At 48.2% G+C, this 15,334-nt stretch overlaps 3 protein-coding genes across 3 annotated transcripts; 1 reads left to right on the top strand and 2 right to left on the bottom strand.

Moving 5' to 3' along the window:
• The first annotated feature begins 895 nt into the window (after positions 1 to 895).
• On the top strand, positions 896 to 4,199 carry LOC119306771 (arginine decarboxylase-like). The gene is made up of 3 exons (XM_037582904.1): positions 896 to 997; positions 1,567 to 3,473; positions 3,593 to 4,199. Exons 1-2 carry the CDS (start codon positions 905 to 907, stop codon positions 3,133 to 3,135), a joined length of 1,662 nt encoding a protein of 553 aa, XP_037438801.1. The 5' UTR covers positions 896 to 904; the 3' UTR covers positions 3,136 to 3,473; positions 3,593 to 4,199.
• A 990-nt stretch (positions 4,200 to 5,189) lies between these two features.
• On the bottom strand, positions 5,190 to 6,307 carry LOC119312832 (CRIB domain-containing protein RIC4-like). The gene is made up of 2 exons (XM_037588598.1): positions 5,977 to 6,307; positions 5,190 to 5,902 (listed from the first exon to the last, which is right to left on the bottom strand). Exons 1-2 carry the CDS (start codon positions 6,140 to 6,142, stop codon positions 5,553 to 5,555), a joined length of 516 nt encoding a protein of 171 aa, XP_037444495.1. The 5' UTR covers positions 6,143 to 6,307; the 3' UTR covers positions 5,190 to 5,552.
• Positions 6,308 to 13,749: 7,442 nt separating this feature from the next.
• On the bottom strand, positions 13,750 to 15,012 carry LOC119312831 (CRIB domain-containing protein RIC4-like). Its single transcript, XM_037588596.1, has 2 exons — positions 14,759 to 15,012; positions 13,750 to 14,650 (listed from the first exon to the last, which is right to left on the bottom strand). The coding sequence occupies exons 1-2, from the start codon at positions 14,925 to 14,927 to the stop codon at positions 14,310 to 14,312; spliced, it is 510 nt and encodes a 169-aa protein (XP_037444493.1). The 5' UTR covers positions 14,928 to 15,012; the 3' UTR covers positions 13,750 to 14,309.
• Between the last annotated feature and the right edge of the window lie 322 nt (positions 15,013 to 15,334).

Below are 15,334 nucleotides of genomic sequence, written 5' to 3'. Positions count from 1 at the left end.
CTCTGCATTACCCTCCTTAGCAGTGAGAAAGCTTAGTACAACTCGGGGTGCACCCCCCCCCCGTTTGTTAAAACCATGAGAATTTTTTACGTGGGGCTTACTTATGAGTGCGTCGTGCGCTCGGTTCACCGTGAACCCCATTGCGTCCTATAAATAGGCCACCTCGAGCCCGTTCGCCCTCACCCATTCGTGTGCTTGTGCCACCAAGTCCTCATCTCTGAGCTTGCCTTGGGCCATGGAATTCTGCCTCGGCCAGCGCCGTAACTCTCCCAAGATGGCATCCTACCTCTCGATTTTCTTATATTCCTGGGCCCTCTAGATCCCCTAAAGCTAACTTTGTTGTTAATTTTAGTTTTGGTTGTGCGAGCCTTCGACTTGGGCCAATTCCCGTAGCGCAACCGTACGGTTCCAACGCCTTTGTCGATTCCGCCAACGCAGACGACTACCTCCACCTCTCCTGGGTTCGCGACGTCTTCCTGAACACGTCGGTGCCCTTGGATCACCCTGCCGTCGGCTACATCGCTGCCAGTGAGAAATTCTCAAAAGGCGGGGCAGATTGATACACGGACTCTAGCGGTGGAGGCCGTTAGTGAAACTGAGAACCCTACTAGATGACAAGGGCAAACCAGATATCCATGAATATTTTTTTTTGAATAGTTTGGATTACTTAGCACATGTGTCACATGGTATATCCATGAATAAACTTGGAATTTTTTTTGAAAATTTCACCAGTGAGTCTTTTCTCTTCGAGTGCTCTTGTTTTTCTTTTTGAGTGGGTTACCTTGTAGTCTGGCCCAGCGGTGTGACGACCCAAAGGCTTGTCCATGGAGGCCCATATAGACATCAGATCAGATTACACTCCCCTTCCCGTACTTCACTCTGCTTCGACCACGCGCAGACGACAATGTCCATGCTTCTTCTTCCTCCGAGCAGCAGCAGAAGCATAGCGCCTCCTCCGGCCGTCCGCTCCCCGTGCGCGCCACGATCTCTACGCACGGTAACCTTCTATCCTGCACCTCCCTCTCGCCTTCTTCGCCCCACTATCGTTCTGGTCTCTGTGCCTTTCTATTCTAGTGCCCGCGACCTGTTCGTCCAATTGCTCGCCCCCTTCCCTTGTGGCATTTGCCGCATCCGCGCACCCCCACACCGACCTACGCCTCTCAGATACATCTGAAAGAAAATAGAGAAGCCTTCCCCAAAAAACAAAGAAAGGAAGCAGTGCAGCCGCAAATGCCGGGGACGACGGCAGCTCCGGCATGACAGACCGTGGGTGCTTCTGAGTGCCGCTATGGGCCGATCCAGGCTGGCGCATGAACGCACGGGAGCCAGTGAGCTCTGTCCTAGCTAGTGTGTTCCAACTGATGAATTAATGGGTCATTACTTGCTTCTGAACACTGCTTAACTGAAGATGCTTTCGAATTTGCCTCGTCCGACATTGTTCATGATTACAGCGTACATACAGCATCTACTTTAATCTTTGATCGATCATGCTAATGGATTCAGCCTATGTTCATCTCCACCTTCTTCTATCCCATGTGCTTATCCAAAGTTTCTTTTGTCTTGCAGGGATCACCCAGGCGACATGCCATAGCACGGTGTGACACTTCACGGACCACGCCAAGAATATCTGAAACTGAAGCTACGCTTGCTCAACCTTCAGCAGCTGTCCAAGGTGCTACTGCCCCTCTGGTTCAGGCACTGAAATCAACTGCAGCCCAAGACGTGTCCTGCTTTCACTTCCCTGGACACAACCGAGGGAAAGCTGCTCCGTCGTCGTTGTCGAACCTTGTTGGCATGGGAGCGTTTTTACACGACTTGCCCGAGCTACCTGAGCTCGACGACCTCTTCTACCCCAAGGGTGTGATCTTGGATGCTCAGAACCAGGCAGCTCGACTGTTTGGTTCATCTAAGACGTGGTTCCTGGTCAACGGAAGTACCTGCGGAATCCAGGCTGCAGTGATGGCCACCTGCTCCCCTTGTGACTACATCATTATACCTCGGAACTGTCACATCTCAGTGATCTCTGCCCTGGTTCTGTCCGGTGCTGTGCCTAAGTATATAGTACCAGAGTACAATTCTGCGTGGGACATTGCTGGTGGTGTTACACCGTCACAGGTGGATAAAGCACTGAAGGAGCTTGAGAAGGATGGCAAGAAAGTAGGTGCTGTTCTTGTTACTTCACCGACCTACCATGGCATATGCAGCGATGTGCAAGGTGTCGTCGATGTTTGCCATCCCTTACACATTCCGGTTATAGTTGATGAGGCTCATGGTGCACACTTCAGGTTCCATCACAGTTTTCCAAGCACGGCGATTGAGCAAGGTGCTGACTTAGCTGTGCAATCCACGCACAAGGTTCTGAGCTCTCTTACACAGTCCTCGATGCTTCACATGGCTGGAGGTCTGGTTGATGCAGATAAAGTGAGCCAATGCCTCCAGTTGCTCCAGAGCTCAAGCCCGAGTTACCTACTACTGTCGTCTTTAGATGCTGCAAGAGCTCAGTTGAGCGAGAACTCGAAATCTTTTGATGACTCGGTGGCTATGGCTTTAGAAACAAAAGATCAGCTGATGGTAATCCCAGGGTTATCTGTGCTGGACTTGTCATGCTTTGCTTCCGACTTCCCTGCCATTGATCCTTTGCGTATCACATTCAGTGCTTCAGGTCTACATTTATCTGGATATGAAGCAGATGACATTTTAGAAGAGCATCGAATTGTATGTGAGCTCGTCGGAACACAGGCGGTGACGTTTGCAGTCAACTTAGGGACCAGAAGGCAAGATGTTCAGAAGCTTGTACAGTGTGCAAAATATCTCTCGGATAAATACATGTCTGCAAACGAATCAAGATTTAGTAAGCATAACTATGTTCGTAGCCCATTGGACAAGTTCTCTGTGAAGCTGACTCCAAGACAGGCCTTCTTTACAAAGAAAAGGAGAGTATGCATTGAGGACAGCCTTGGGGAGATTTGTGGTGAGCTTATCTGCCCGTATCCACCAGGCATCCCTGTGCTGATACCCGGTGAGGTCGTAACTCAGGATTCGCTGTCTTACTTACTAAACGTCAGAGACCAGGGCATGACAATCAGTGGAGCAGCTGATGGTGAACTCAAGTCTATCATGGTATGCAACTTGTGATAATTATTCTACCATTTCAAGATAACTATGTGGCAGAGATATTTCGATGGTTCACGGACTCATGAATCATGATGCTTCTGTACAGTATGAGGGACAATAAGCGCGCATCAGCCCAAGCAGAGGCTTCTTTTCTGTCAGATATGGACAAAACTTGTCTAACGGAACAACCGACTGCCTGCTTGGCCAGACATTGAGAATACATCTCGTGAAGAAAGAGTTAGCTGTCAAGCTACAAGAGGATGCCAAAATATAAGTAGGGTCTATGGCATGTGGCCTCCTGTGAGTATGAAGCATAAACCACTGAAGTGGCAACCTTTTCCTGTGAAGTGCCTTGGAATGTAATGATATGCTGCTTTTGTCCATAGCTCTCTTCAAGAGAAGAGGCAAATTAGCCACCAAGTAACACTTCCTGTGTTTTCCTTTCTTTTCCAGCTTAACCCCCTTTGGTTCTCTGCAGAACGGCGCGCCCAATCTGCATCGGCTGTGACTCCGAGCTCGACCATCCGCTGCAGTTTGTACTCCTTTTCAAGGTTTCCCAGAAGTATGTTGCAAGGTTGCCCAAGCAGGTACTCTAGCTGCTTCTGTAAGTCCCACATCAACTCAAGAATTCATTAAATATTCCACTGAACGTGTACCGAAAGATTTTATCATCTAATGCATCATTGCAAATGTAACCACCATTTCTTTATTTGTGCAAGAAGAAGAGGCTATACTGACAATACTTCCAAACTAAGGCCTCCACCAAAACGTGGGGCTCGAAACAGTGACCAAAGCAGTAGATTTTGGTTGAAAGAATTAGATTAAGGGACTAATCAACTCATACCTTGCAATCACCAACCAGGAAAGTAATGTGATGATGATTAATTGATAATGATGGTGCAGTTAGGTTTGTCACGGGCTGGCTTTCTGCCAGAAACAAAGCTCACCTTAAACAACAAGGACCTGGGAGCTAACACTCTGCCCCCACTGTGCTGCTTGTTCCCTTCCCAATTAATTAAGCTCATAAATAAAACAAAATCTGGGCTGATCCTTCCCACTAATCAAACCCTGTTATGATATCCACCATCATGACAGGCGGGTCTGGCATGTTTATCTATTCTAGGCCATGAATAAGCCACAGATCATGTGAACACCTCCTACAAATGGGAGCATATATTTTTATTAAAAAAAACATGTTTTTACTGTTCATATTCTGAAGGAGTCACACTGGCTAGCTGATGAACCAAGCTGTCGCTCGAATCCAGTTAATTGCCGTACTGCATAACCAGTAGTACGTACTAATCGCAATTAATAAAACTGTTAGCAACGAAACATCACATCAAAAATCTGTTCCCCGTTGCGTGTCCTCTGATTCAGACTGAAGTCTGCATGCTGCTAATTTGTCTTGAACTTGAAGTGGGATTAAGTGCCCAGTGCCCACCATGATAATAAAGAAGCTAAGTAGTGAGTCACGTTCCAACAGTAGCAGTAGTGGCACATCACTGTTTCTTATTACAAAGACGCAGTGTCAACATTGTTAATCAGTGGTTGGTGATGCTGACTGGCTAAGGAGCGCTTCAGCTCGGCTCAGTGGCCACGGATTCACACAGAGAAGTAGTGATTAGTGTGTGAATTACACTATCAAAAGTGGTTTTCATTTGTATTTTTGTAGGACTATTGTCCATGTGAACACTTTGGTTTTATACTCTTTGCTGTTGAATCATCTGGATTTTGATCCGGTCAACGTTTGATTTTTGTCTGAAACTCTGAATTTGTGTTCCTTGTCTAAGCTTAAAGCAGATTTTACCATGATTCTGCACTCATGGACTGCAAAAGATTATTTTTCATTTCCTTGGGACAAGTGTCCCATTGGCAGTACTGCATGTAGGTACCATCTAGGCATCTAGCTTTGCTAGGTCTATGATGAACAAACGAGTTAATTGGCCTTAACCATGATGCAGTACTAGTACTCCAGTAGTACTAGATGCGTGCACGCATGGCGGCATGCATGTAGTCCAACAAACATGAAGACTATAATGATTTGCACGACTATTATTGTACCAGCAGCAGCAGCAGCAATTAATCATCATCACTCCTGACAAGATTTTACCATCTGGTTTAAGAGCAACTTCAATGGAAAAGAAGAAGAGCAGGGGCCCCATGGCCAGTAGAGATCTTGAAACAAGCTGAAGCTCCCACAATCTACCAAGTATGTACACAACTCCACTCCACATAGTATACACAAACCTATGCATATGCTTCTTATCTCGTCCAAAGTTAAAAAAGAAATTTTACCAAATGACAAGGTAATTATCAATCATCAGCAAGCACGTTGAAGAACTGAAAGATGAGATCACTCATCTCAACTCTTTTTTTACTAGCACTAGTGATGGTGGGTTGTCGAGCTCGAGGAGCGTGACAATGGCAGCAGAGATTGGTCAGTTGATGCAGGTGGTGCTGCCAGCGCCGGGGTCCATGGCGATCTCGAGCTGGCGGAGGGAGAGGGAGGATGGCAGGGAGAAGGCGCCGGCCATGCCCACGCCCACGCCCATGCCGCCCACCTTGTTGATCCCGTCCCAGCCGATGTGTCCGACGTGCTGCACGTCGGTGGGGTACCCGATCACGATCTCCTGCTCCTCGTCGTCCTCCTCTTCATCGACGTCGTACGCCGCGAAGAAGGTCTTGATTCCCCTGAGCAGCCGCTGCACCCCGGCCGTGACGGTCCCTGCCGCCGCCGCCGCCGCGGTTCTCGCCTTGTCCTCGCTGCTTTCTTCTCCGGCGCCTCTCTCTGAAATGGATGTTCTGCTTGCTGTTAGTATGTGGCATGGATCTTCGTATGAATTGCGATCAGGAAGTACATACCCTGTGCGGTGGCCGTCGTCGTGGTGGAGGAAGAAGGGTTGTCGGCCTGCGGCTGCGGCGCCGGTGCTGGTGGCTTCTTACCGAGCGGGTGGGCGACGGCCACGGCGGACTGCGACATGCAGCCGATGGAGAAGGGGAATCCAGCGCCGCCGCGTCGGTCCTTCATCGGAGCCGGAGCTGGAGATTGATACGAACACTACGGAGGGTACAGATGATGAGATAAGGAGAAAGAAAGATGCAGGCAGAATGGTGTTGCGTTCTTGGCCCGGCGTGTCTTATAGGCAGTGCACGCGGAGCAGAGTTTGGTGAGAGAGAAAGACAGAAAGCAGAGAGAGGGAGACAGGGCATCATCAATCAAATAGGTTAATTTTGGTAGCATGGTATCATGGAGATCAATCAGGAACGATCTTCGTGGACTAATTGCTTTTTCCCATGGGGGTTTCTTTTTTCTTGTTGCTTCCTGCTGGTGCTGGGGCTGGGACGTGCACATCAATTACGTTAAAATTCCTTTCAAAAGGGGTGGATGATTTGGATTTGGCGCCATCATTTCGCTAGTGGATGCAGCACGCACACAAAGAAAAGAGATGTCTCTCCTCCGGCCTCTTTTTGGTGTGTCATCCTTTTGGGCGGGTGCGGGTGGGGTGCGTCAATTCGTTGTGGAAGTGTGGGTTTTGACCTAGTTTCTCATATAAATTGGACCAAGTTTAATTTTTATTATGAAATCACATGAGCACCCTACCCTCTCTTGACGAAGTCCCGTAAAAAAAAGCTTGTAAAAGTGTGACCACGTGACTTGAGATTATGGTTGAACTCTCCCGGTCTCTGCATCCGAGGACGCACGCGGCAAAAAGTTATCGCAGAGAATCTTCATTAAGAAACCGAAACAAGTATGAATCATATGAAGGCTTCTTTGGTTCATAGGATAGAAATATCATGAGAATAGGTGTCTTAGTTCTATAGAGAAAGGGATGTCATTTCATTCATATGATAGGAACTTTTTCATCGGGTCTAGGCTAAGTTTTTCCTTCTTTGAAAGAAGGATTGGTTTCTATCGTACGAAATTCATCTGTACAAGCCAAAAGTTTTAAAAGATTTTTTCCTACAAAATCTTTATCCTTCTAAATTACTACTACACTAGCAATTTGATAATAGGATTTCCATAAAGCAAATGGGCCGGATTTTTCAGATAACAGGGCAATGCTCCGGGCGTGTCATGGTGCGCGAGTAAAATGTTTGTGCGGCAGGTCCAGCGTGACGAGGACGTACAGCCATGAGCCGCGTGCAGGTTGAATAATTCAGAAAAAAAAAACAATGGATGGAAAAGGGAAATAAGCCTGCCTGCTTTTGAGATTCTTGAGGGGCCCCCTTTCCACCTTATTTATGCTTGTGCAAAATGAAAAGGGCAACCTCGATCATGATCTCATCTGATCTGAATGAAATGTACACCAGCAATTTGATAATAGGATTTTGGTGAGGTTAAACAGTCGGCCTCTCTGCTGTGCCAACCCAACCAACCACCTGTATCTCAACAAAAAACAGGGGGAAATGGCGTGAGACGGATCTTTTTCACACGTACTCTAATCATCAGAAGAAAACAGGAGAATTAAATTAGTCCAACTCTGCTAATGATGTAGTAGTACAATATCTAAAAGCAATGCAATTTGGCAATATTAAAAGCGTGAAACATGGCCACATGAAACATTCTCTCTGTGGCAGATCACTTGCATTGAACACCAAGCTCGGCCGGCCATGCGGGATCCAGAGGATAGGAGGAGGGATTAAACACGAACGGTCTTCAATTCGTGAACTAATTGCTTTTTCAGCTGCATTAACAAGCTGTTGTAGCAAAAAAAAACTTTGGCCCTCGCGTCATCCTGTCAGGCGACTAGGTTTCGCCTTCTGATGTCACCTCCCCATCCTCTCCTCCATCGCTGCCACCCATGCAAGCACTGATGACGGTGGGGGCGAAGATCTCGTCGCTCCGCCCTCACATGGAGGGTTACGTGCTCTGGGCGGCGGCCCCAGTAGGTGTGGCAGTAGCGACTTCGCAGCAGGCGATGCTCATGGGTGGTGAGGCTGGTCGATGCGCTCGACTGCATGGGCAGTGAGTCATCGATAGAAGTCAGTTGCAGCGCGGAGCTCCTCCTCCTTGTTGGATTTGGAGGTACTCCTCTGTTGTCTCTCTTCCGTCGGTCTTGGCTGCTAGTGGGTTTTGTCGGAGCTAAATCCGACAGATCCCTCAATAGGGTATCCTAAGTTAGGCTATTTGGCACGATGGAAACAGAGACGAGGTTTTGGCCTAGGTTTGGACTCTTCAAGGGGATAATACCCTACGTCATGCTTGTGTTTTGTTGAGTTGGAGTGTGTACAAAGTACAAACTGCCAAAAGATTGTAAGTTGTCTATCTACGAGCCCGAACCCCGGTTTATATAGCATATTGGGATCCTAGGTTACATGGATCCTAGTTGGCTACGTATGAGGAGGTAGAGTCCTCCACGAATCCGGCTTCTTGTCTTGTATGTCAAGTTGTTGGGAATCTTCCGTTATCGGTCATGGGTCGTCTAATGTGGCCCAGGACAAAATCGACAAAGGGGGTCCTCAGCCCAACCTATTAGTACTAGAGTAGTCGTGGTGAGAGGCCCCTTAGCCGGGACACCGTCACTAGCCCTTAACCGGTCTTAAAGCATGGCTGCACCTCGATCCATCCATGATGCACGTTGTCTTCGGTCACCTGTCTTGAAACAGATTCAATGAAGTGTCCTCCGAACAGTGCCTTCACGCATCAGAGCTCCAACGCCGGACTGCACCCGTGGTGATGTAGAGCACCTCTATTCCAAAAATGTTGAAGGAGTATAGACGAGATGCATGTTGGAACTGCTTCCCTCGTAGCTGGTCAATTTGGTGGGAAGAACTCCCGCACTCCATCATGAAGGTTATTCGATCTGGTTCTGACAAGCCAGACCGGTCTCATCCACAGGCGCACCTGGCCACATGGCGTCTTTGACCTGATGGTCCACGTGACGTGCAAGAGCGGGTTAGGGGCCCACCAAGGTCACGTCCCAGCTAGAGGGGTCATGTGCCTCGATCCCCACATGATGATTAACAACAATGCCTTGATTGCAGTGCATAATCATCGCTTAAACATGGAAACCGAAGGGATTTATTGCCGCGTGGCGGCATTCACCTGCTGCCATTGCACATTTACCCCCTCCTATAAGAAGGAGGAGATAAGGGGGGGGGGGGAGCTTCACGGCCAGTCCCCTCACAGTCATCTTCTTCCTCGCGCCCAAACCCCCAAACGCTGAAGTGCTCCATAGTCCACCACCACCAACCATTATTCTTCGCGCATCGCAGCGCCGCACCACCACCGGAGCCATGTCTAGAGAGCGCAAGATTCAAAAGGGAGGCAAGGCGGTCAACACCGTCAAGGGCACCGCGGCGTAGCTGAAGCCGGGGGCTCCCTCCTTGACAAAGGGAAAGTCGAAGCCCTCCATCATGGTGCAAGCCCGCATGTGAGCTGCATATGGGAGGTCCCAGTCAGCCCAGATGTTTGGACTGGCCATGCATTTGTTTTAGAAAGAAGGCTCTAGATCAATCCAGTTTTGAATTAATGAAGTCATGAACTGGCCATGAATCAGAGCGTCTACAACCTAAGGCCCCATATCCTTCCTAAACGTCCGAACAGCCTGCCTGATCACTGCCCAAAAAGCAAATTGCCACCCAACCGGACTGTGCATAGCGATGGCGAGCCGGGGCTGGGTTACAGGGAGTGTCGTGAGCTTGACACAACGATCTCTCCCGCTCTTTCGCCGTGTCATGCTTTTGGACGGCAACGATTTAGGCGTGTCTAATAGGTGTGATGATATATGTTTTTGAATTGTTATTTTAGGTAAATTCGAAGAAAAAAAACTAGAGGTTTTTTTTCATGCATCTAGAGGGAAATTCAAAAGAGATACTTTATGGGCCTCTGAGTCCGAGAATGCACACATTTAAAGGTGAACACAATGTTCCGACTGACTATGGTCGCAAAAAAGATTGTCATGCAAATTTCACCAAGAAAAATAATTGAAAATACTCGTTTTCGGATGGATTGGCAATTAGCAGGGCATGTGTTCATCATGCCTGAATCTGGACGTGCCGCAGCTTCAGTGTGGCTTCTCTAAGGACGCGTACGACCGTTAGCTAGCCAGCTGCAGCCTGCAGGCTGCAGGCTGAATAATTCGTACGTAGCATCCCAGAAAAACCTGGGAACGACATGAAAATGATAAGCGTGTTACTTTTGAGATTCTTCAATCAGGCATCAACTTTAGATTCTTTTTATATTTCTGATGAAAAGTTGAACACATAATCTGAAATCTACGCCAGCAATTAGATACTGGTAAGGATGGATTATGGCGAGGTCAACAAGTCTCCAACCCAACCACCTGCATGTCTCTGCCCCTCAACGAAAAACAGGTTAATTAAATATAAAACAGAGTAGAATATGGAAAGAAATAGTGCAATATGGCAATATTAAAGGAGTGCAACATAGCCACATGCATGAAACATTCTTATTCTCTCTGTGCGGCTCGATCACTTGGCTTGGACACCAACCAAGCTCGCCGGAGGAGAAGAGGATGCAGTGCAAAAATGGTGTTGTCGGCCGGCTGAAGGCCTGACCAGTCGTGCGCGCTGCCTTGGCTTCACGCATGTGAGAATTGGACAGGGAATCCTCACACGGAAAATTCATTTTAGCCCCCAGAAATTACTTTGGGAAATTCAGCAAGAAAATTTTTCTATTCGCACAAAAATCTTGTAAGTTGGAAATAATTCATGCAAAGTTCAAAAACAACATGATTGGGTTTCCTGGAGAGGGAGATGGGTTGAAGACCAAATTTGGCCATGCATGCAATGCAATCCAGGCCAGGGTGGCGAGAAAGGCGTCGGCTTGGCGAGAGAGAATGAATAATATATCTGCAAGAAGCCAACAACCACTTGCTTTATTTGCAGTTTCCCGGAAAAGAGATAGCCAATCAGTCAAACAATCGTAGAGGAATCAGCAGAAGTTTCCCGGAAAAGTTAAGGCATCTTTTTCTTACTGCTGCTACGTACTCATGTCAACGCATGCATGCATGCAACATGGTGCACGTGTTTTGCCGGATTGAGCAACATGTGATGTATGCGATCAGGTGAAGGAGAGTTGGTCGCTGCATCTCATTCTGCATGCGCCGACGCCGATTGCCATTGCCGGCATGTAGATGTAGTAGGAGCAACTGAGCATGAGCCCTCAACTCAACTGAAGCCGGCCGTCAACGCCGCACCCCCACAAACTTGCACTAGCATTGCACTAGTAGAGTCTTTGATTTTGTGGTGGAGTGGAAGATGATAAACCTATCTATCCAATGCCAGCACCATCGATGATCATTAGTGCATCATTATGGAGGGCATGGTGGTGCCCATCACGCACGCGCTCCACCGTTGCCCATGTCCAGGCCCGGCCCACCACGATGATTCATCTTGCGGCTTATACTCCCTCCGTTCTTAAATATTTTACTTTCTAGACATTTCAAATGGACCACCGCATACGGATGTATGTTGACATATTTAAAGTGTAGATTCATTTATTTTGCTCAGTATATAGTCATTTGTTGAAATATTTAGAAAGACAAATATCTAGAAACGGAGGGAGTATATAACACTACGTACGTCGCAGGAGCACGATGGTTGAGAAACGGCTCACACCATTAAGCTTGATGTGTACGTCAGCAGCAGCAACGATCTCCCTATCTATCTGCACGCACGCAACAGCGGTGGTTGTGGTGGGGGATCAACACAACACGTACTTACATTACATACACCAGCACCATCATGGCGTTGCGTTGCACCAGTGACATGACACTCAGTGAGTAACCACCGCCACCACTTCCTTCCTCCTTCCTTTCTTCCTTGCTTCCTTTGTGTGCGCGTGTGCCACAGGAGCCTTTTCAAGTACACACTTCCACTTCCATCCATGATCCATCCACATATATGTTTTTTTTCTTTTGCAAAAACATCCACATATATGCTGCAACACATGCTGATGTCCGTGCTGCGGTTTCTCTTGTCCTTTGCACGAGGGAAAGTGCTCCCTCCGCCGCTTGCAAAAACATCTTACATTTTGCAGAGGTTGTTAATCCACGCCTGAGCCGAGGCTAGTATCAAAATTGATGTGACGTGTCGGCCAAGGCCTCAAGTTACACGGTACTGCTATGCGGCGCATAAATTGTCCATAAATAGATAAATTATTTGAAGAATGGCTTCTTCTTTTTTTCCAATTGCACCTTTATGCATGAGACAATGTTATTGGCCTAATGTAGGGCCCGAAATTCAAACTCTGAATAATTCCTAAGAAGCGGACATTTTTACTCTTCACTCACACTCACTTACCGTTTCTCAGTGGCGAACTGCCGTGTCAACGTTCATCTCCAATCGGGCGGTTTGCGGTGCTCGATACTTCTTCACGTCGGAGACTTAGGGGCTGTTTGGTTTCAAGCCACACTTTGTCACACCTCAACTTAGACAAGTTTGACAAGTTAGGTGGGTTTTTGTTTCTTGCCACAACTAAGAGAAGAAATTTTCTTTTATGAGCAATAAGCCCCATATGTCATAGATACGAAAAGTATGGCAAGATTCTCTAAGGCAAGCGAAAGTGTGGCCAAGAATTTGTGCAACTCAAGAAAGAAAAGTGTGGCAAAATAGTATGGCAATGTGTGGCAAAAATAGCCGCAATCCAGACAGGGTCTTAACCACGCTGTCGTGATCAACAATTCTGATGTTTTCCGCCCAACAACGGCACAATAAGTCACCTTCTTTTATTTGCTCTAAAAGAATCTTAAACCCTATTATTGGCCAAGGTTGTGTCTTGGTCAAATCCTCCCTCCCCCTCCCCATTGTCCCTGGACATGTCTGCGCACAATAGGGGGTCGATTCTCATTTCTCCCACCATGCTATGGTGCCCCATTTGTCCTGTCCCACATCCACACAAAACCATGCAACATCGATCACATACATTTGATAACATACGTTCAACATAGTTCATATATACTAGAACGACAACAACATAGTTCATAAATTTGTACTAGGACTAGGCTAGGTGAAAAGCGTCACCGGTGTTTGCCTTCCCCTAAGCATCTCCGCCGCAGTAGAGATGTTGAAGATGGCATATGAGTTGTTGCCGGAGTTAGAGGAGAAGTCAGAATGCATGGGGTCATCCAGGTCATGTAGGTCGGCGAGTGACTGAACGGCCTGGGCTTGCTCCTTGGCGACGACACCAGCACAAGCTTCATCTTCGTCCTTGTTCTCAACGATGTCGTGTGAAGCCTCGGTGCCTATGCCAGAAGCTTGGCATTGACCCGATGGCAGCGGCCCGCATACAACTCCTTCGTGGCGAGGTATCATTGGTTGATGTCGTGGACGATCGGATCATCGTCGTCTGATGGCACCAGCACCGGAGCGGACGCGGTGCCAGAGCAGGATGCTTGGCCATCGTTTTATTTTTGCGGGGACTTGGCCACCGTATTTGTAAACGAAAAACTCTATTTCTCTCTTAACTAATGGATGATAGAAAGATTTTGCCTCCATTTAAAAAAAACAAAGAAAAAATTAACATCCGACGATACCTCTTACACCCTCCATTCTTTTTTTTTTTGCGAATGATTACACCCTCCATTCAAAAATATAAGATGGTCTAACATATTCGTAAACCAATGTATATAGACACATTATAATATGTTTGTTCACTCATATCAGTCTGTATATAATTTATATTAAAATATCTAAAACATCTTATATTTATGAATAGGAGGGAGTGCCATGCAGCGACAGGAACGCCATTTGTTACAAACCTTAGCAAAACACCGCCAGCAGTTCATCATCTATTTAAGACTAAAAGGAGAGTTATATACACAAGCCGAATTGACTCCTTCGCAAAACACACACACACACAGGTCAAGGTAACATGCCAACTCTGGGAGCAAGAAGCAGCAGCAGATTGTGTGTGCGTCTCACCAACCAGATCATAATTGCGCAGCAGCAGCAAGGATAGCTGGTGACCGGTGACCCCACTGTTGCAGCATCGGCGGTGTCACCGCGATGACAGACAGAGACGAATATATTCTCTTCTTCGCCGGCGACGACGGCACTCGTCCGGTTCGACACTCTCTACAGCTGCCGGCCTCCGTCTCCATCTTGGGCTTCTCTGGCTGGCTGGGTGCTACACAGTCTTCGACCTCAGTCACAGTCTTGGGCAGAGCGGTTGCTCGCTCGAGTCGAGTGAGGTGGATTATGATGCATGGAAATGGAGAATTATATATGGATCAGTTGATGCAGGTGGTGGCGGCGGCGCCGGGGTCCATGGCGATCTCGAGCTGGCGGAGGGAGAGGGAGGATGGCAGCGAGAAGGCGCCGGCCATGCCCACGCCCACGCCCATGCCGCCCACCTTGTTGATCCCGTCCCAGCCGATGTGCCCGACGTGCTGCACGTCGGTGGGGTACCCGATCACGATCTCCCGCTCCTCTTCATCTTCTTCTCCGCCGTCGTACGCCGCGAAGAAGGTCTTGATCCCCTTGAGCAGCCGCTGGACCCCCGCCGAGACGATCCCCGATGCCGCCGCGGCCTTGGCCTTCTCCTCGCTGCTTTCTTCTCCGGCGCCTCTCTCTGAAAATGGACAACCGATCGGTTGCTGCTGTTAGTACGTATATGTACTGCCTGTGGTATCCATCGTGATACGAATTAATTAGGTATGCGCAGAGACTAGTTACTTACCCTGTGTGGTGGCCGCCGCCGTGTTGGTGGAGGAGGAGGGGTTGTCGGCCAGCCGCTGCGGCAGCGGCGGCTTCTTGTCGAGCGGGTCGGCAACGGCGACGGCGGACTGCGACATGCAGCCGATGGAGAAGGGGAAGCTGGCGCCGCTGCGGCGGTCCTTCTCCTTCATCGGAGCCGAGTGAGCTGGAGGCGACGACGGACAGTACCGTGCAAGGTGAGACAGAATGGTGTTGCCTTCTTGGGTCGGCGTGTCTAATAACCACGGGAGGAGAGCAAAGGAAAGCAACGCAAGGTTTGGCGAGAGAAAGAGACAGAAAGCAGAGAAAGACAGGAAGCAGAGGGAGAGCGATGGAGGCAGGGCATCATCAAATAGGTTGATTTTGGTAGTACGGTGTCATGGAGAATTGGAGATGAATCAGCAATGATCTCCGTGGACTAATTGATTTTTATATGGGGGTTGCCTTTCTCTACTTGCTGGTGCCGGGGCTGGGACGTGCGCATCAATTGCGTTAAAATTCCTTTCAAAAGGGGTTGGGTGATTAGGATTTGGCGCCATCATTTCGCTAGTGGATGCAG

This window comes from Triticum dicoccoides, chromosome 5B (genome assembly GCF_002162155.2).
Source record: "Triticum dicoccoides isolate Atlit2015 ecotype Zavitan chromosome 5B, WEW_v2.0, whole genome shotgun sequence".
In the NCBI taxonomy this organism is placed as follows: domain Eukaryota; kingdom Viridiplantae; phylum Streptophyta; class Magnoliopsida; order Poales; family Poaceae; genus Triticum; species Triticum dicoccoides.
Note: the sequence above shows the minus strand (reverse complement) of the source record. Positions and strands in the feature narration are given on the sequence as shown.